Below are 22,137 nucleotides of genomic sequence, written 5' to 3'. Positions count from 1 at the left end.
TGGGTGGGAGCAAAGTTTTCTTTTGCTAAGGGAATGATACCAGATGGCAACTCAAATCCACAGGAACAAATGAAAGGGTAAATAAGAAGGTTAATATAACAAAATCTATAAACATACACTTGCTTACTTCTGTTTCTTTACAAATCACAAGATAAAGTCATAATCATAACAATGAATTGTTTCATTTATAACATTTATATATATAATACATATAATAATAATATTATGGAAAGAGGGACAGAGCTATGTAGGAACTACAGTTCTTTGTCTCACTAGAATTAGGTTAGTATAAATCTGAAGCTGATTCTGATAAGTGAAGATGTCCTAGGGTAAGCACTACGGAAATACCTCGAAAAATATGGTGAAAAAAAGTCACTGAAGAAACTAAAATGCTACAATGGAAAATATTCACTTAATGCAAAAGTAATAAAGAAGTACAGAGGAACAAAAAAGACATGAGACATATTGAAAACAAAAGTAAAACAGCAGACATAAATCCAATAATATTAATAACATTGAATGAGAGTGGATTAAAAAAACCTACTCAAAAGGCAAAGGTTGTCAGACTAAGTTAAAAAAAACAAGATCCAATTTAGCAATTTGTGCATACACAAAACAGACTAAATTGAAAGAGACAAGTAAATTGAACATGAAAGGATGGAGAAAGATATATCATGCAAACAGCAACCTCAAAAAAACTGGAGCAGCTATAACTAATATCACACAAAATAGACTTTAGAACAAAAAATGTTACTAGAGATAATGAGGGACATTTTGTAATGAGGAGAGGGTTAATGCATCAGGAAGATATAATTATAAACACACATGCACATAATGAAAGAGCACTGACACACATGAAACAAAAATTAACAGAAATGAAGGGTGAAATGGACAATTCAACAGTAACAGAACTCCACTTTGTTTTCTATTAACAACACAACTCCACTTTCATTAATGTCTAGAACAAACGGCAGAAGATCAATGAGAAAAGAGAAAACTTGAGCAGCGCTATAAACCAACTAGACCCAAAAGGCATCTATAAAAAACTTCTCCTAACAACAGAAGAATATTCTTCTCATGTGCTCATGGAACTTTTTTTTAGGATGGGCCATCTGCTAGTAAAGCCATAAAATAAATCTCAGAAAATTTAAAAGGATTGAAATAATACTAAGTATATTCTCTAAATGCAACAGGATGAAATTAGAAATAATAAAAAAATGGAACACTCACAGTTATGTGGAAATCAAACAACATACTCCTAAATAACTAATGGGTTAAAGAGGTAATCAAAAGGCAAATTAGAAAATACTTTGAAATGAATGAAAACGAAGATACAACATACCAAAAATTATGGGATGCAGCAAAAGCAGTGGATTAAAGGGAAATTTATAGCTGTAAATGCCTATATGGAAAAAGAAGAAAAATCTCAAATCATTAACCTAAACTTACACTGATGACACTGGAAAAAAAACAGCAAACTAAACCCAAAGCATGCAGAAAGAAGGAAATAAATATTAGAGTGGAAATAAATAAAAGAGGCAATAGAAAAACAATAGATAAAATCAGTAAAATCAAAGTGATTCTTTGAAAATATTAACAAAATCAACAAAGCTTTAGCTAGACTGACCAAGAAAAACAAGTGAAGAGACTCAAATTACTTAAGGTCAGCAATGAAAATGGGTACACTGCTACTGAACCAAGTGAAATAAAAAAGGATTACAAGAGAAACTATCAAGAATTCTATGCCAATAAATAAGATAAAATAGACAAATTTCTAGAAAGATAAAAACTACCAAAAATGATTCAAGAAGAGACAATTTGAAAAAACCTGTAAGTAAAGAGACTGAATTAACACAAAAAAACTATCTACAAAAAAAATCCCAGTACAGATGGCTTCATTGCTGATTACTATCAAACATTTAAAGAAGACTTAAAACCAGTATTCTGTATTACCATATTCCAAAAGATAGAAAAGGAGAAACACTTTTGTGAGACAAGTATTACCTTAATACCAAACCAGACAAATACAAGAAAACTACAGATCAGTATCTTCAATAAATATGGATGCAAAAATCCTCAACAGCCTACTAGAAAGCCAAATCCAGCAATATATAAAAAGAATTATATACCATGACCAAGTATAATTTGTCTGCTTTCCCAGGAATGCAAGGTTGGTTTAATATCCAAAGATCAAATAATGTTATACACTATATCAATAGAATGCAAACCAAAATCCACATGATCATCTCAATATATGTGGAAAGAACATCTGACAAAATCTAATACCCCTTCTGATAAAAACATTCAAGAAACTAGGAAAAGAAAGAACTTACTCAGCCTGATTAAGGGCATTTATGAGAAAACCTACAGCTAACATTGTATTTAACAGTGAAAGACTAAATTTTTTCTAAGAAATATAGTTTTAGGGAAAAAAAATAGAAGTTTGATCTTATTATTTTATTTCAACACTGTACTGGAGGTTTTAGCTAGTGCATCCAAAAAAGAAATAAAAAGCATTCACAATGGAAAGAAAGAAGTAAAACTGTCTTTATTTATAGACAACATGATCATCTATATAGAGAATCCAATGAAATCTCCAAAAATTTATAGGAAGTAGTAAGTGAGTTTAGCAAGATTGTATGATAACATCTCAATATACAAAAAACAATTGTATTTCTACCTATTAGCAATAAACAACCAAAAATTAAAACTTAAAAAATGTCATATATAATACTATCAAAAACATGAAATACTTAGGGATAAATCTGATAAAAGACGTGAAAGACCTTTATATTGACTCCTACAACTGCTGGGAAAAAAAAGAGAAGACCTAAATTAACAAGAGCTATATCATGTTCATGGTTTAGACAACTTAATATTGCTAAAAGCATGTCATTTGTCTCAAAATTACAGATTCAACTCAATACCATTAAAAATAATAGCACCCCCTTTTTAAAAAAAGAAACTGAAAAACTCACTCTAAAATTCATATGGGATTGCAAATGACCTAGAATAGCCAAAACACTTTAGAAAAGGGAGAACAAAATTGGAGGACTAACACTACCTGATTTTTTAGAAAAGATTTTATTTATTTATTTGAGAGAGTGGGTGCGCATGCATGAGCAGGGAGAGGGGCAGAGGGGAGGGAGAGGGATAAGTCAACTCCGTACTGAGCATGGAGCCTGACGTAGGGCTCAATCTTAGGACTCTGAGATCATGACCTGAGCTGAGACCAAGAGTCAGCTGCTTAACCGACTGAGCCACCCAGGTGCCCCAACACTACTGTGTAGTAACTGTACAATCAGTGTTACTGATTCTAACACTTATTATAGAGCTATACAATCAAGATGGTATTCATAGTAAGACAGACAAATAGATAAGTTAAACAGAATAGGGAGTCCAGAAATAGGCACATGTATGGAACAAATGATTTTCTACAAAGGTGCAAAGACAATTCAACAGAGGGTAATTTTTTCAACACATGTTGCTGGAAGCATTAAATATCCAAATTCAAAAATATGAATGGGGATCCTACTTTGTACCACATATAAAAATTAATGGATCATAAACCTAAATTCTAGGAGAAAATCTTTGTGACCTTGGGTTAGACAAAGAATTCTTAGATATGATACTAAAAACATAATCAGTGAAAGAGCAAATTGCTAAGTTGGACTACGTCAAAATTTTAAACTTCTGTTCTTTATAAGATAATTTTGAGAGAATGAAAAGACAAGCCATAGACTAGGAGAAAATATTTGCAAAGTATACGTTTGATAAAGGACTTACATCCAAAATATATCAAAACAAATATCAAAACAAAATAAGAGAACAAGCAACTAATTAAAAAATGGGCAAATATTTGAAAAAAAGCTTCACTAAAGAATAAATATGGATGACAAATAGCATATGAAAAGATACTCAACATAACTAATCATTATTACATGCAAATTAAAACCACAATGATAAACTATTACACATACATACATATTACATACATACATCTACATTACATGTCATACGGCTAAAATTAACAGATTGATCATACTAAGTGTCAGCTAAGTAGGAATGTGGAGTACTCATACACATGGTGGGAATGTAATATGTTACATTCTAGAACTAGAATACTCATACACATGGTGGGAATGTAATATGTTACAAACAACTTTGGCAGTTTCTTAAAAAGTTAAATATATACTTACCATATATTTTATCCAGCCACTCCACTCCTATGTATTTACCCAAGAAAAGCAAAAGCCTGTGTCATACCAAAATTTGTACACCAATGTTCATAGTAGTTTTATTTGTGATAGTCAACAACTGGAAACAACCTAAATGTCTATCACAGATGAAGTGACAAATGAACTGTAGTTTGTTCTACACACTACACAACAATAAAAAAGGAATTAACTACTTATACATGCTCTAATGGCGGTGATTCTCAAATAATTATGTTCAGAAAAAAGAAGCCAGACAAAAATGAATACATATGGTGTATTTCCATTTTTACAGAATTCTTAGACATGCAAGCTAAAGTACAGGGACAAGAAGCAGAACAGTAATTGTCTAGAGCTCAGCATGGGAAGAAAGGGGTATGAAGGAGGTATACAATAAGGCAAAAAGAAACTTTTGGGGGTGATGGATATGTTCATTACCTTGTTTGGGTTATGGTTTCACAGGTGTATACATATGTCAAAATCTGTCAAACTGCATAATTTAAATACATGTAGTGTATGTTAATCATATCTCAATAAAGCTGTTAAGAAATAGTCGAAATATGAAAAGTTATATTGAAATTTTATTATAGCTGATCCAGAGAAATAGCCACAACTGTCAAAATCTGAGTTAACATAACTAATTTACTAACTAAAATCTGAGTTGCTTTGGCTAATCTGAAGTAGGTACTACTTAACAATAAACTGGTTGACAGGCAAGCAAACAGGAACATCAAGGGACCTGAGATCAAGCTACTAACTTGGTCTTTACACTACTGTTTGGAATTTTAAAATTAATTTTTTTTGCTCCTAACTTATAAGTAAAGTTTATTAGGAAAAACCTTATTAACCAGAAATGGAAGGACTAGAAACAGTGGTCATTCACATTAAATTCTGGTTAGCCAGGACTGCTTTCTGTTCAACTGGTGATCCCTAAGCAAAGAAGCATTCTAGGACTCCTGCAGTCACTGCCACTCTGAATTCCTCTTTCAAAAAGTGAATGTGGGCAAAGGAGAGAGGAACACTCTTTTGTAGGCATTTCTAGTAGAACAATTTTTTTCCTTTTCTATTTTTATGTATTATGTGATATTGTTTTAATTGAGTCAGATTTATCCAAATTCCAAGTTACTTCTTGTTTCTAAATTGAGCTCCTATGGAAGAGGAATTTATGCCTATCCCTTATCAGGGGAAGCTTTAGCAGTATGCAGTAATTCCCTAAACTCTGGAACCAAAGAAAGCTCCAATTTATTATGTTTATGTTGTTCTTAAATCCTTCCTGAGGCAATATAATTGATTAATTCTGTCCTCAGAGCCCAAAGGTGCTTATGACCAAAATGTATAGAGCAATCCTAAAAACATGATTTCACTCACTAAGAACATAGTGGCATATCCCTTCATTCAAGAAGCCCAGCCAAACACTATTTCTCTAATTAGAGCTAAAAGCCTACACTTTTTGAGAGCAACCTTTATTAACTTATTTATAAAATTACATGATTTTAGAGAAAAAAAATAGGATACCTGTGTTTTGAATTCCAGAATGTTATTTCCTGGGTTAATTCTTCCGAGTAATATCAGATCCTTTATCTGCATACATTTCTTCCTAGTGCTGTAGTTTAAAGGCTTTCTTATAGTACGTTGACGGCCACACCCAGAGGAAGAGGAGTTCTGACTGTCACTAGCATGGGGAACAGCAAAAGCTGATTTTTTAAGATATGATTTCGTCTGATACCCAGTACTGCTGCTGCCTAAGGCATCAGTCCCTTGATGTGCCAGGGATTCTAATGTCCCCCTAGGTTGTTGCTGGGAAGCTATTTTCCTCTTTCTTCTTTTTGGATCACAACTGGTAGGAGCCTGATCACAAATAAAAGTCGATGGATGGGCATCATTTTCAGCAAGTATGCTTGTAGTCTCTGAAATATTTAATGTACTAGTTACTGCTGAAGGACTACTATAGGATTTGTGCCCTTCGGCTGGAGTTTCTATAAGATCATTTTCTTTTTGCGAATGTTCTTCTTGAGTAATAAAGACAACAGGTTGGGATGGTAATTTAATCTTCTTACTGCCATCTGAATGTCTGGATTTTGATAACCCATCCAAGGTACAGTCATTGACATTTTGTTTAGAATTCAGTTCATTTCCAGAAAATTCTTCTCTTCTCACTGTTTCTGAGTTTACACAAGTGTTGGTATTTTGGCTGCCATTCCACATATCCAGAGACAACTGTGTTTCTTGCATGCTTCCACAAATATGGCCTACAGGAGAAAGTGAACCTGATTGGGGCTGCAATGAATTTTCCAGACTGGTAAGCTCTTGGCTGTCCTTTTCACTAGTGATTTCTGAGCTGGATGGCAGATTCCTCAAACTAGGACTAGACAAAGATGTAATGTTTTTATAGTTTTGAATTTTCTGGCTAATTTTTTTCTGTTTTTTTGCCACAACTAAAAGGTTCTTCTGTCTTGTGGCCAAGTTAGCCAGCTGTTCTCTCAGGACTCCTTGCTTAAATGACTCTACGGACACCCTAGAGAAAGAAACAGAAAGAGAAAAAAATACAAAAACAGTAGAAAACTTTTTTTTAGTAGTCATTTAGATTTTAAAGATACTTTGTCTCAATTTAAATTTAATCAGCCCAAAGTACACAAGAGTCTATTTTTGCAACGAATTTCCTCTGAGAGGGAAATGACTCTTAAGGTGAATAAGACTGCCTTTTCATAGAGGTGATGGTGTGGTTATCCACATTTACATTATTTACCAGTTGTGAGTAAGCTCTGAAAAACAAAACTGGCGTTGTTTAGTTGGAAGGTAGCAACTGATGGCCAAGGAGGAATACCATTCTTTAAATCTGGAGTTTGCTTACCTCTTTATAGTGGAAAGGTGTATCAGGAAGTAACATTTGGGAATAAGTTCCACTTAAGTTCCCTTAGAGCTATGGAGAAGTGAGACTGTTTTGTGAGTAATACCTAGGCTAGACCTGAGAAATGTTAGTCCATCAAGTAATTACTGTAATTATACTTTAACGCTGTACAGAGGGACTACCCAGATAAACATTATCCTGTGTGACTATAAGGGGCTTGATTTTGAGAGAAAATGGCTGATCCATACACTTTTTCTTTTGGTTATACCCACCTATTCTACAGTGACCTTCAGGATACTAGACTCTTTGTTTCCAGTAGTTCTCAAACTTTTTGGTCTTATGACTTTTTTATACTCTTAAAAATTTTTGAGGAACCCAAAGGGCTTTTGTTTACATGGGTATATCTATTAATATTTACTGTTTTAGAAAATAAAACAGAAAATTTTAAAACACAAGAATATACAAGCATACATTCCATTAGCTATTAGAATAATGATGTCATCATAGTTCATGTGGCCTCTAGAAAATTCCACTACACACTCATGAGAGAATGCGAGCCAAAAAGGCAAATAACATCTCAATTTTATTATAAAAATAGTTTTGACTTCACACACCCCTTTAAATGGTCTCAGGGACCCTCAGGGATCGCCCTTAAGCAGCTGCTTTAAGGGACAGCAATAGTATAGGTATCTGTCTCTCCTATCGCAGTTTAGAGTTGTTAGTATTGAATTCCAAGCAGAATGGATGTTAAACTGAGTAGCAGATGTAAGTGGAAGAAGCAGCAGAAGAAGTTAGATAAGCAAACAACTAGTAGCATAAAATGCAAGAAGCTGGATAGAGGAGAAAGAAGAAAATTAGTAATATCACATTTAAAACAGGAGTTCAGATAGAAAAATAAAAGTGCATTTCAGATTACAAGATTTTAAGTCTTATAGCAATATTAATAAGGATTTACACACCTGCAAACCCAACTGATCAAGAACTTTCCAAAATTCTTGGTATATTGTTAATCATAGGACATAAAAGAAAATAGAAGCTAGCCTTCTCCAAAGCCTTCTAGAAAATATCCTGCAGTCAATTACCCACCTATAGGTCTTTTAAGCTCACTTGCATTATACTGACAGGAAAATAGGAAATAGACATGAATTTGTGATACTTATTCACTGGAAAGAAAAGCAAAATGAAGACAGAAGATTTATAAATGAAAACAGGAAACTGATTTTTAAGTAAGTTCAGAAAAAAAATTGAATTGCAATAGATGTCAAATGTTTACAAGAATATAAAGGAAATTAGAAAGAACACATGTGAATAAATAATAAGGTCAAAAAGGTATCTACAATCCCATATTCACAGCAGCATTATTAAAAATAGCCGAGACATGGAAACAACCTACATGTCCATCAAAGGATAAATAAATAAAATGTGGTATGTACACACGTACACACACACACACACACACACAAATATTATTCAGCCATGAAAAAGAAAGAAATCCTCCCATTTTTGACAATATGCATAGACCCTAAGAGCATTATATTAGGTGAAATAAGTCAGAAACAGAAAAACAAATACTGTATGGTCTCACTTATATGTGGAATCTAAAAAACCACAAAAAACTGAACCCACAGATACAGAGAACAGTTTGGTGGTTGCCAGAGGCGGAAGGTGGAGGGTGGGTGAAATGGGTGAAGGGAGCCAAAAGGTACAAATATCTAGTAATACAATAGGTAAGTCATGGGGATATAATGTACAGCATGGTGATTATAGTTAATAATACTGTACTGTATATTTGAAAGTTGCTAAGAGAGTAAATCTTAAAAGTTCTCATCATTGAGAAAAGAAGAGGCATATATAGCTAAGTCTATGAAAAACTAATAAAAATAACGCCCAAACAAGAAAAAAAATATATAACATTTTTCTTTTTTTATTATTATGTTCAATTAGCCAGCATATAGTACATCATTAGTTTTTGATGTAGTGTTCAATGATTCGTTAGTTGCGTATAACACATCTTTCTCAAGAAAAGGACAAAAAGCAGTATATAACCAATATCATCAAGATGAAACCTCTTAAAAACTCTAAGAAGTTTAGAAATACACAAAACTAAATAATATACATGGTTACACTGCTTGGAAAGACGACATTTATGATAGCAAAATAAAAATCTGTAATGTAAAAAATCTGAGTTCACTACAGAAAGAAATTTATTTTGGGGATTCATGACTAGAGACATTTTCATAAAATTCTTGGCTGTAGACAACTTTTTAAGATACTAAAATGTCTTAAAGGACCCAAATAAATAAAATCACGAATGAAAGAGGAGAGATCACAACCAACACCAAAGAAATACAATTATAAGAACATATTATGAGCAACTATATGCCAGCAAATTAGATAATCTGGAAGAAATGGATACATTCCTAGAGACGTATAAACTACCAAAACTGAACCAGGAAGAAATAGAAAACCTGAACAGACCCATAACCAGTAAGGAAATTGAAGCAGTAATCAAAAATCTCCCAACAAACAAGAGTCCAGGGCCAGATGGCTTCCCAGGGGAATTCTACCAAACATTTAAAGCAGAATTAATACCTGTTCTTCTGAAACTGTTCCAAAAATAGAAATGGAAGGAAAACTTCCAAACTCATTTTATGAGGTCAGCAATGCCTTGATCCCAAAACCAGACAAAGACCCCATTGAAAAGGAGAAATACAGACCAATATCCCTGACGAACATGGATGTAAAAATTCTCACCAAAATACTAGCCAATATGATCCAACAGTACATTAAAAGGATTATTCACCACGACCAAGTGGGATTTATTCCTGGGCTGCAAGGTTGGTTCAACATCCACAAATCAGTGTGATATAATACATTAATAAAAGAAAGAACAAGAACCATATGATCCTCTCAATAGGTGCAGAAAAAGCATTTGACAAAGTACAGCATCCTTTCTTGAATAAAACTCTTCACAGTATAGGGATAGAGGGTACATACCTCAATATCATAAAAGCCATCTATGAAAAACCCACAGCAAATATCACTCTCATTGGGGAAAAACTGAGAGCTTTTCCCCTAAGGTCAGGAACACGGAGGGATGTCCACTACCACCATTGCTATTCAACATAGTACTAGAAGTCCTAGCCTCAGCAATCAGACAACAAAAAGAAATAAAAGGCATCCAAATCGGCAAAGAAGAAGTCAAACTCTCACTCTTTGCAGATGATACGATACTTCATGTGGAAAACCCAAAAGACTCCACCCCAAACTGCTAGAACTCAACCAGAATTCAGTAAAGTGGCAGGATATAAAATCAATGCACAGAAATCGCTGGCATTTCTATACACCAACAATAAGACAGAAGAAAGAGAAATTAAGGAGTTGATCCCATTTACAATTGCACCCAAAACCATAAGATACCTAGGAATAAATCTAACCAAAGAGGCAAAGAATCTGTACTCAGAAAACTATAGAATACTCATGAAATAAATTGAGGAAGACACAAAGAAATGGAAAAATGTTCCATGCTCATGGATTGGAAAAACAAATACTGTTAAAATGTCTATGCTACCTAGAGCAATCTACACATTTAATGCATTCCTTATCAAAATACCATCAACTTTTTTCAAAGAAATGGAACAAATAATCTTAAAATTTATATGTAATATAAATTTCAACAGAAATTGAAAAATACTAGGTGCCTGGGTGGCTCAGTCGTTAAGCGTCTGCCTTCGGCTCAGGTCATGATCCCAGAGTCCTGGGATCGAGTCCCGCATCGGGCTCCCTGCTCCATGGGAAGCCTGCTTCTCCCTCTCCCACTCCCCCTGCTTGTGTTCCCTCTCTTGCTGTGTCTCTTTCTCTGTCAAATAAATAAAATCTTTAAAAAAAAAAAAAATTAAAAAATACTGAATATATTTCCACGTTCCTCTGGCTATTCTGAATAGCCAGAGGAATGTTGAAAAAGCAAAGCAAAGCAAAGCAGGTGGCATCACAATTCCGGACTTCAAGCTCTATTACAAAGCTGTCATCATCAAGACAGTATGGTACTGGCACAAAAACAGATACATAGATCCATGGAACAGAATAGAGAACCCAGAAATGGACCCTCAACTCTATGGTCAACTAATCTTCGACAAAGCAGGAAAGAATATCCAATGGAAAAAAAGACAGTCTCTTCAACAAATGGTGTTGGGAAAATTGGACAGCCACATGCAGAAGAATGAAACTGGACCAATTCCTTACACCACACACAAAAATAGACTCAAAATGGATGAAAGACCTAAATGTGAGACAGGAATCCGTCAAAATCCTTGAGAAGAACACAGGGAGCGACCTCTTCGACCTCAGCCATAGCAACTTCTTCCTAGAAACATCCCCAAAGGCAAGGGAAGCAAGGGCAAAAATGAACTATTGGGACTTCATCAGATTAAAAGCTTTTGCACAGCAAAGGAAACTGTCAACAAAACCAAAGACAACCGACAGAATGGGAGAAGGTATTTGCAAATGACATATCAGATAAAGGGCTAGTATCCAAAATCTATAAAGAGCTTATCAAACTCAACACCCAAAGAACAAAATAATCCAATCGAGCAATGGGCAGAAGACATGAACAGACATTTCTGCAAAGAAGACATCCAAATGACCAACAGACACATGAAAAAGTGCTCAACATCACTTGGCATCAGGGAACTACAAATCAAAACCTCAATGAGATACCACCTCACACCAGTCAGAATGGCTAAAATTAACAAGTCAGGAAACGACAGATGTTGGCGAGGATGGGGAGAAAGGGGAACCCTCCTACACTGTTGGTGGGAATGCAAGCTGATGTAGCCACTCTGGAAAACAGTATGGAGGTTCCTCAGAAAGTTGAAAATAGCGCTACCCTACGACCCAGCAACTAGACTACTAGGGATTTACCCCAAAGATACAAATGTAGGATCTGAAGGGGCACGTGCACCCCAATGTTTATAGCAGCAACGTCCACAATAGCCAAACTATGGAAAGAGCCGAAGTGCCCTTCCATAGACAAATGGATAAAGATGTGGCATATATACACAATGGAATATTATGCAGCCATAAAAAAAACGAAATCTTGCCATTTGCAATGACGTGGATGGAACTAGAAGGTATTAAGCTAAGTGAAATAAGTCAATCAGAGAAAGACAATTTTCATATGTTCTCAGTGATATGAAGAATTTGAGAAACAAGACAGAGGATCATAGGGGAAGGGAGGGAAAAATGAAACAAGATGAAACCAGAGAGGGAGACAAACCATAAGAGACTCTTAATCTCAGGAAACAAACTGATGGTTGCTGGAGTGGAGGGGGGTAGGAGGGATGGGGTGATTGGGTGATGGACACTAGGGAGGGTATTTGCTATGGTGAGTGCTGTGAATTGTGTAAGACTGTTTAATCACAGACCTGTACCTCTGAAACAAATAATACATTATATGTTAATAAAAAATATTTTTTAAAAAGTTACTAAAATGTCTTTTTCCGAATATTTCAAGTAATAAAATAGAAAAATATCTTTCTGGGAAGTACAATTCCCCATGGAGGTAATAGATTAGATGACCTCATAAAGTCATTCTTTGGTCCTAAACAACATTTGTACTCTTAAGAAATTCTAGATCTAACTATTATACCTAAAAAGGGATAAATTATGAAAACTCTAAAGCATTCCTATGTTTTTCACTCACCTGTATTTTTTAGCCAGATCATCCCTTTCTGCTTTCTGTTTGGCAAGCACATTATCCATAACCTCTTTTATCTCTAACATCTTTTCAATGTATTGTTCTGGAAACACGGTAATAAAAAAAAAAGTCAGTTAAATGCGAGATAGTAAACGTTAAATTTGATCACACAGGACTCAGCCTTACTGTTACTCTTAAAAAGCCATTACTTCCCTATCCTGCTCCCTAATATCAGTGGCCCAGATATATAAATCAAGGCTTACTGAACTATGCCACCCTATGAAAGTACCCTGAATACAGCAGGCCAGCCTGAGTTCTAATCCTGCTACTCCACTAAGCTTTGCGAGCTTGGACATGTCAAATGACCTCTATGGTCACCTTCCTTATCTGTGAAAAGAGGTTAGTAAAGAAAGATAAATAGGAAAATAAATATTTTGTTAAAATTACTTTTTAAAATATAAAAGGAATACATTGTAAAAAAATTTTCAAACAACATGAACGTTAACACAGAAGAAAAATAACCCCCTGCTTCTCCTCTTCTTTCACTCCACAAAAGAGATTACCATTAATACTTTGGTAGCAGTGTGTTTATTTGTGTGTGTAAAAGTTTTTAATATATTTAATGTATTATTCTATATATTTATATTATATGTAACTATATATTACATGTACTTAAAAATAAGAAGGATGCTATCAGTTCTTGTTCTCTACACTTAACACTTAGATAGGACTATATGATATCTAGGTTACTTAAAGATGTAATATATAAAATTACTTTTACAGGGGCGCCTGGGTGGCTCAGTTGGTTACGCGACTGCCTTCGGCTCAGGTCATGATCCTGGAGTCCCTGGATCGAGTCCCGCATCAGCCTCCCTGCTCGGCAGGGAGTCTGCTTCTCCCTCTGACCCTCCCGACCCACTCCCCTCTCATGCTCTCTCTCTCTCAGTCTTTCTCTCTCAAATAAATAAATAAAATCTTTAAAAAAAAAAAAATTACTTTTACAATAATTACTTAAAATTTTCTTACTTTCTTCCACTACTTCCTAATTAAAGGCATCATGACCTCCGTCACCCATCACAAATCCACAAGATTTACACATAAATGTCAACTATGTCCAAATTCAGATTCCCAAGCAGCAAATGGAAAGGCTTAGATGAATACATTTTACCTCTTTTAAGTTACTTGTTATTTATTTCAGTTTTGGCTTTGTTTCTTAAGTTTTTTCCTAATTTTTTTAGACCAATGCATATTTTTCTAGATAATTTAACTAGAGAAAATCAGTGGTGGGAAATGAAATCAAGTTCAGAGTAGGAATTTGTTCCCTTTGCAAATCAGACAAATAATTTGATCAGTATAGTCAGTGTTCCCAGAGTAGTTTCTGTCTTGTTAATACTATGACTGAGGATTAATTTCATATGATGCATGTGCCAAAAAAGGGGGGAAATATGGATGATCACGAAAAATTTAGATATAAATTTGTTTGGCAGATTTGACATTATTTAATAAAAGATGTTCACACTATGTACCCTGTCACATTGGGTTTTTCTTTTTTTTTTTTTTTTTCAAGATTTTATTCATTTATTTGAGAGAGAGAGAGAGAGCACAAGCAGGGGGAGGGGCAGAGGGAGAGGGAGTAGCAGACTCCCTGCTGAGTAGGGAGCCCTATGCGGGACTCAATTTCAGGACCCTGGGATCATGACCTGAGCTGAAGGCAGACACTTAACCAACTGAGCCACCCAGGCACCCACATTGGGTTTTTCTAACTTAAATTTAAATCACAGGTAAAAATAACATTATCATAGTAACCTAGAAGATTCTCTATGTTTCTATAAAAAAAGATATAAAGAATTTTACATTAGGGACACCTGGGTGGCTCAGTCAATTAAGCATCTGCCTTTGGCTCAAGTCATGATCCCAGGGTCCTGGGATCAAGTCCTACATCGGGCTCCTTGCTCAGCAGGGAGCCTGCTTTTCCCTCTGCTTGTGCGCTCTCTCTCTCTCTCAAATAAACAAATAAAATCTTCAAAAAAAAAAAATTCTACATTAACTTGATACTATATACTTATTTACCAGATACATTAATCATTGATATCTTAGAGAAAACTTAGAAATTGCCCTAATATGTGTAAGATTTTAATATATGGTAATAAGGCATTAGAAAAACAAGGATGACAGAAATTATTCAACAAATAAGAGGAGGCAAATAGAGTAGTAATATGGGGGTGGGAGACTCTATTCTATCCTTATCTTGTGCCACGTGTGGAAAAGAGATTTCAAATGAATAAAAGAGTTAAAACACTTAATAAAAAATAACATACGAAATGTTCAAAGTAAACATTTTTCTGGTCTGTTTGGTTGAGGCATTAAAGATATCTGATATCCAAGTGAATGCAAGACATCTATAAGAAAAACTTACAAAGAAATGTACACAATGGGATTCATTATTCTTGGATCCCTCAGCCAGATCAAAGATATAGAAGGTGTCAGAATACGGAGGTGGTGAATTTGTAAAGATACTTCAGAGAGCTATTGCTCAACTGGATGGGAATTTCCAATATGAGTAGCTAAAGCGAGAGGCGAGGTTTCTCTCCTTTATTCAAGCCTAACGGGGGCGGGGGTGGGGAGTCTCTCAAGAAGAGAGTAGTAACTTTGTTTTGAGGTGATGATGGACTCACACCTGGCTTCCTCCTTGAACATCTAGAGGTTGAGACCCTAAGGAGCAGGACGTTTGGACAGCTGGGGAAAGGGAAAGTTGCTGCTAGAAATTAACTGCCCTCCCTTCTAACCACAGGTCCAGAGTGCCAGGATCCTGATGACTTGGTGTGGAGCCTGCCCTGTGATCCTATGATGGCTTCTCCCTCAGAGAAAGAGCCTGTATAGGATGGGACACCAAAAAAAAAAAAAAGAAAAAGAAGAAGAAGAAAGAAGGAAGAAAGGAGGAAGGAAGGAGGGAGGGAGTAAGGAGGAGGGTAGAAGGAGGAGGAGGAGACTGAGAGGAGCCAGGGAAAGGAAAATGCGCTGTCCTGCCACACAGAAGCCAGGCAGAAGCTTCAGAACAGCCTCAGAAAACTGCTCTGAAGAGACTAAGTTTTAGACATTTGCCAAGGATTGATGGAGTCAATGCAGTCAGTATTTAGTTACTAGCCAAGAACTCTAGAGTCCCATTGCCTTCCTCTCCTCCCTTAAAGGGGCAGTGCGACGAAAATAAAGGGATCCTGACTAAAAAGAATTAAATTAAGTTATGAAGCATAGGGATGGGGAGGGGAGAAAAGTTTCTAATCTTAAAAGCATTAAAAGAAATAGCAAAGGAAAGGCTGATACATTTTACTATACAGAATTTGAAAATGTATGTACTTAAGCATAAATTAACACGTTACACATAAAAAGACAGTTAAGTAGCTGAAAAACATATTTACAGCAGTTAAGGCAGAAAAGGGGTCAATAACTTGATTACATAAAATGGCTCCTATTTATTAATAGACAAACAGGAATAGTCAATTCACAAAGCAGGAAATAAAACTAGAGAAAAAATACCACTAATAATCAATAAGGCAAGTGAAAATATGAGGCATTAGGCATTCTTGTTATTAAACTACTAAAATTAATTTAAATGAAAATACTGAAGCTGTTAGCAGTGTAAAGGAAAACAAACACTAATGTGTGTCAGTGAAAGTGCAAATTAAATTAGTATCTAATACTTTATGAAACAATTTATCAATACAAATCAACAGATTTAAAAATGTTTATATATTTTTGACCCAGTAGCTCCAATTCTGTTAATATTTCTTTTTTTTTTTTTTTTTTTTTTAAGATTTTATTTATTTGACAGAGAGAGAGAGAGAGAGCGCACAAGCAGGGGGAGCAGCAGGCAGAGGGTGAGGGAGAAGCAGGCTCCCCGCCGAGCAGGGAGCCCTGTGCAGGGCTCCATCCCAGGACCCAGAGATCATGACCTGAGCCAAAGGCAGCTGCTTAACCGACTGAGCCACCCAGGTGCCTCAATTATGTTAATATTTCCTAAGAAAAATATATGCTATAGAATAGCCAAAAATTTGAAAAATGTAAATTTTTTGCTCAACAAAAAGGGAAAAATTAAGCCCTGGAACATTTACAGAACAGGATACTATGCACCACTAAGAATAACAGCTATGGGGGAAAAAATGTTAAAATAGCAAATTTGGCATGATCCAAACTAAGTTTTTAATAATTTTAGTGAGGTATAACTGCATAGCTAAATTCTTAGAAAAAGAAAGGAAACAAATATTGTGGTGGGAAAGTAGGTAATTTTAGCATATTTTTTCATCTTTATTATTTTTTGAAGTATATTTATATGCCTTTTTAATAAAAAAAATTATAAAATTAGGAAATTCACCTTAGGTGTATAAGATATTATAAATACTAAATAAAATATATGAACTATTCACATTTATTTGAGGGTATAAGTTATTTTGTATTATTTTCCTCAAATCATAACATGTCCCATGTATTAGGCCAAGATGAAAGGCAGAATGGGTATAATTTAAAAGGAAATATTTATTTATTTATTTATTAGATTTTATTTATTTATTTGAGACAGAGAGAATGAGAAAGAGAGAGCACATGAGAGGGGGGAGGGTCAGAGGGAGAAGCAGACTCCCTGCCAAGCAGGGAGCCCGATGTGGGACTCGATCCAGGGACTCCAGGATCATGACCTGAGCCGAAGGCAGTCGCTTAACCAACTGAGCCACCCAGGCGCCCAGGAAATAATTTTTTAAAGACTATACAGTATGGACGAGGACAAGAGATGAACTAATAGTTGTATCCTGTTACACAAAAGATTGATAAGATACTTCAAATTACTTTTTAGCTAACTACTTAAACATTCAGATCTGCATCTATCAGGAGCTAATTTCTACCTTGTAAGTCATAACTCAAGAAAACACAAGCGTGATCTATCAAAGATTTGCAAATAGTCACTGAAATTTTGAGAAATTCAGATTATTAGGTTAGAAATCAAAGTCAAATTTACCATTTTGAATCACTAGTGTTTTGTAAACAGGAAGACATCTATGCAGTGAGACATTTACCTGGTCTATCTGTTCATCTGAAAGGTATGAGGATTTGCCCTACTTGAGTCACAACTGCCTATTCCTTTTCTGATCTGTTTTTAAGGGTTACCATAGTTGGGTGAAGCTGAGGAACTAAGGAGTAACATAATCTCATCTCTAGTCACTATCTTATGCTTTTTTCCCCACATCTTCATCTAAACATATCACCAGTAGTAGCTTATCTCTGATCATGGTTCTAAGTATCTCTCATTTTACTCATGCTATACCTTGAAGTCTAGTATAGACTAGAAGTATCTTGATCAACAATTACACTAACTCCTGGTTTGCATAAATGACTTATAATGCCCATTCCTGGCACTTTATTATCACATAAAAAAAAAAAAGGTTACTTTTCAGCCACCATAAGTAAGCTCTGACATAAACCTGTACCTTAAGAAGCAGAGGGAGCAATGACCTTGGATGTATGAAATAATCAAACTTGAGTATGGGTCCATATTTACCTGCATCTTCAGGGGTTCTTATTTCAAATTCTAGTAAATTTTCTTGTTTTTCTTCTATATCTTGTAGAATGGCACTGATGGTCTGATGCTATCAGATAAAAACATTAAAGACTTCATTACAAGAAGGTAGATATTTCTCTCTGATATACAATTGTCAAATGCACAGTAGAAGTGCTAAAGAAAGTGCTGCTAAAATAAAATGCTCATTTCACTTTATGTTCGAAATGTATTCATGCTTTGTTTAAACTTAACTGTATAAATGTTGCGTATTTGTGGAGAACAAGTAAACCTAAGTATTTTGATTTATGTAGCAGATCTACTCCTGGTAAACAGAATATATGAGTAGCAGCCATATAAAGGTTCATAATTTCTCACTGACTTCTGTTATAATTATAGCTGTAGGTGATAAAAGAACAACTCAGCACATAATATTTAAAGGTCACATATATGCAATAAGTACACTTTAAGGCTTTATGACTATCACTGCACACTATTAAAATCTCCCACATAATCTTAAAAATACAAAACACTACTCTCTCAAACATTCACAAATGGGAATTAAGGCCACCTTCCCATGCCCTTGTTAGTACTGACTGTCCTGCCTAGAATGTCCTCAATTTACTTTGCCCAGATTCATCTCTTTCTTATGAGAGAAGTAATCATGGAGTGGATTCTGGAACTAGACTGCCTGGGTGTGAATTCTGACTTCACCTCTTCCTAGCTGGATGGCTCCAGCATGTTACTTGTCCTCTCCTTGCCTGAATAGAGTAACACATGTAAAATGCTTCAGGCAGTGCCAGCAAAACACAAGAGTTCAAATAAGTACCGCTTATTATTATATAAAACCCGTATCATACATGAAATCTCTGGCTAATCTAATTCATATGGATTTCTCCTTTTTCAGAATTAGTTAAGAATTCTGGTGGTATATAATTTAGCATTAATATATATAATGTCTTACACATTATATTTCTCTATCAAGAAAATAACATCTTCTAGGCAGGAGCATAGCTTTTATATTTGTGAATGGTTCCCACACTGTTGGATATATAGCTGGCGCTCAATAAACAAAGACTGATGGACTGACTCATATTACCTATCCTTTAATATATTCTCAATATACATTCATTTAAACAATGTGACAGTCCTCAAAGCCTTCTAAAGTACATTGCCCTGAAATTTTACTTTGGTGCCTACAGGGACATGAAAAATGCACATAATGAAACCATCCAATTATGTGGAAAAGCAATCTCACTGCTGTCATTTATGAAATGCATCAGAGCAGAACTATAAAACATAAATATGCAAAACAAACAAACAAAATGAGATTTATCTCTTTTTACAATGAACGTCTATAAAAGCAAACTAAAGGTCTGAATCTGAGCCCTGGCTAAGCGTCTACCTACAGGTCAGGATAAAGAAAACATTTTTTTGGTGCTGATTTTCCGTTTTGCTTTGCTCATATTGTGGATGCACTCAGTCTTGGCTACCATGGGCAATAACCTTCAACTCCACACCAGCTTTACCTTCCATCATGAAGAGGCCAGTATAACCTTCCCTCCAAGATCCCCCTTCTTAGTCCTTCATTACTGCATTTTTATCTTAAAAAGAAATACCAAAAAACCCAACCTATGATCTGTCTTTGGAACAAGCAGCTTTAGACAGTTTATACTGTGGTTATGGAAAGCTTCACTATAATTTTATTCCAAATTTCCTATTTTTCATGGCAGGATCATCTTTGACTCTGACACCTCTCTTACAATTTTGTACAGTATAGCACTGTGGTCAGAAGCATTGGCTCTGGGGCGCCTGGGTGGCTCAGTCGTTAAGCGTCTGCCTTCAGCTCAGGTCAGGATCCCAGAGTCCTGGGATGGAGCCCCGCATCGGGTTCCCTGCCCAGCAGGAGAGTCTGCTTCTCCTTCTCCCTCTGCCCCTGCTCCTGTACTCTCTCTCTTGCTCACTCTGTCTCTCAAATAAATAAATAAAATCTTAAAAAAAAAAAAAAAAAGAAGCACAGGCTCTGCAGCTAGACTGCCTGGCACTGCTTTAATTCTGGTATTGCTACTTAACAGAAATATAATTCTGGATTAAGTTACTTAACGTCTTTTACTTTAGCTTCCTCAACTGTAATAAGGAAGAATAATGAGAATAACAGAACGCACCCAGAAGGGTTATTATGAGGATTAAAATGAGTTAATATAAGGACTTAGAGGAGAGCTTATCATATAATAAGTATTCAGTGAATACCAACTATTAGTATTATTACTCCATCTACACGGGTATAGAGAAGGAAGCTGACTACATGCTGTGATCTAAAGGTGTTATAAGGTGGCAGCAAACTAAAATCATCTCATTTCCTTTGTATCTGGCCATAGAGTCACCCCTCTCCCCAATTTGATTTGAAGTTTCCAACATTCAAAAATAAGTTTACATTTACAAAAGACTAACCCCTAATGACTTTAAAGTCCTTATATTTCTTGAGTTTTTCTCCTTTTCTAAAGTTGGTTTTCTTTTTCTTTTTTTTTAATTGAAGTACAGTTGACACATAATATTACATTAGTTTCAGGTGTACAACAGTAATTTGACAAGTTTATATGTTATGTTATGCTCACCACAAGTGTAGCTCCCATCTGTCACCATACAACACTATTACAATATCATTGACTATATTACCTATGTTGTACCTTTTATCCCTGTGACTTACTTATTTCATAACTGGAAACCTACCTCCCACTCCCCTCCCCCATTTTACCCATTCCTCCACCCAAAGTTGGTTTTCTTTAGACTCCTGTATCTCCATTACATTTTTTCTGAAGCTTGGCATGTGAAATAATATACATTACTCCTGAAGCAAACACCTATACAGTTAATAACAACAGGCAGTTTTTCCAAGATGTTCTAATTTTTACATGAAAACACACCTTAAAGATATGGTGGGCTGAGCTGATAGAGAAGAACCTCTGCCTACTCCAAACACATGGAAACAGTATACAAAATACAATAAACTTTAAATATACACACACACAGGGGCGCCTGGGTGGCTCAGTCGTTAAGCGCCTGCCTTCAGCTCGGGTCATGATCCCAGGGTCCTAGGATCGAGCCCTGCATCAGGCTCTCTGCTCAGCAGGAAGCCTGCTTCTCCCTCTCCCGCTCCCCCTGCTTGTGTTCCCTCTCTCGCTGTGTCTCTCTCTGTCAAATAAATAAATAAAATCTTTAAAAATATATATATACCCACACACAGCTAAGAATGGAAAATGACTGAAAAATTCCCTGGTGTCAGAAATGAAACTAGTGGTGACCCATCGGGGATTTGGAACAAATATAGGTATTAGGGGCTGGGTTTTTAATGCTCACAAAGGAAAAAGAGGCATGGAATCCCCACATAAAGTTAGTGACCTTTAGGTTAACTAAAGGTTAGAAAAACTCTACTTGTCACCACCCAAGGCTTTGGGTAGAAAATTAGAGACTCAAGCCTATACCACACATATATATAAGAATTAAATTTATATAATTTGTGTGGTTTAGGAACCCAAATTGAGAAATTAGCATAAAAACTTGTGTGAAATGGATAAACTTCTAGGGCCTCAGCAGATGCAAATGTTCAACACAAAGGTTAGGCGCACCAAAATTCCCACAGTAATCAGTCCTCATGGAAAGGGGATTATAATAAAAAATTAAAAACCACATAAAGAATCATGTTATCATGAGAAAGAATCAGGAAGAGACTTTGAAATTCCTTTCAAAAAATGTTTGGATTTTTTTTTTTTTTAAAGATTTTATTTATTTATTTGAGAGAGAGAGAATGAGAGACAGAGAGCATGAGAGGGAGGAGGGT

At 35.4% G+C, this 22,137-nt stretch overlaps 1 protein-coding gene across 1 annotated transcript in view; it reads right to left on the bottom strand.

Moving 5' to 3' along the window:
• Nucleotides 1-22,137, bottom strand: part of ANKRD31 (ankyrin repeat domain 31) — a 143,114-nt gene that overhangs the window by 24,223 nt on the left and 96,754 nt on the right. The window contains exons 21-23 of the mRNA XM_032404187.1: nt 18,303-18,390; nt 12,764-12,860; nt 5,730-6,729 (exon numbers count right to left, since the gene is read on the bottom strand). Of these exons, the coding sequence (XP_032260078.1) occupies nt 5,730-6,729; nt 12,764-12,860; nt 18,303-18,390 (1,185 nt within the window). The remainder of the gene's footprint in view (nt 1-5,729; nt 6,730-12,763; nt 12,861-18,302; nt 18,391-22,137) is intronic.

The sequence above is a fragment of the Phoca vitulina genome, unplaced genomic scaffold, assembly GCF_004348235.1.
Source record: "Phoca vitulina isolate PV1807 unplaced genomic scaffold, GSC_HSeal_1.0 scaffold6, whole genome shotgun sequence".
Lineage (NCBI taxonomy): Eukaryota > Metazoa > Chordata > Mammalia > Carnivora > Phocidae > Phoca > Phoca vitulina.
The sequence above is the reverse complement of the archived record's forward strand: the minus strand, read 5'-3'. Positions and strand labels throughout refer to the sequence as shown.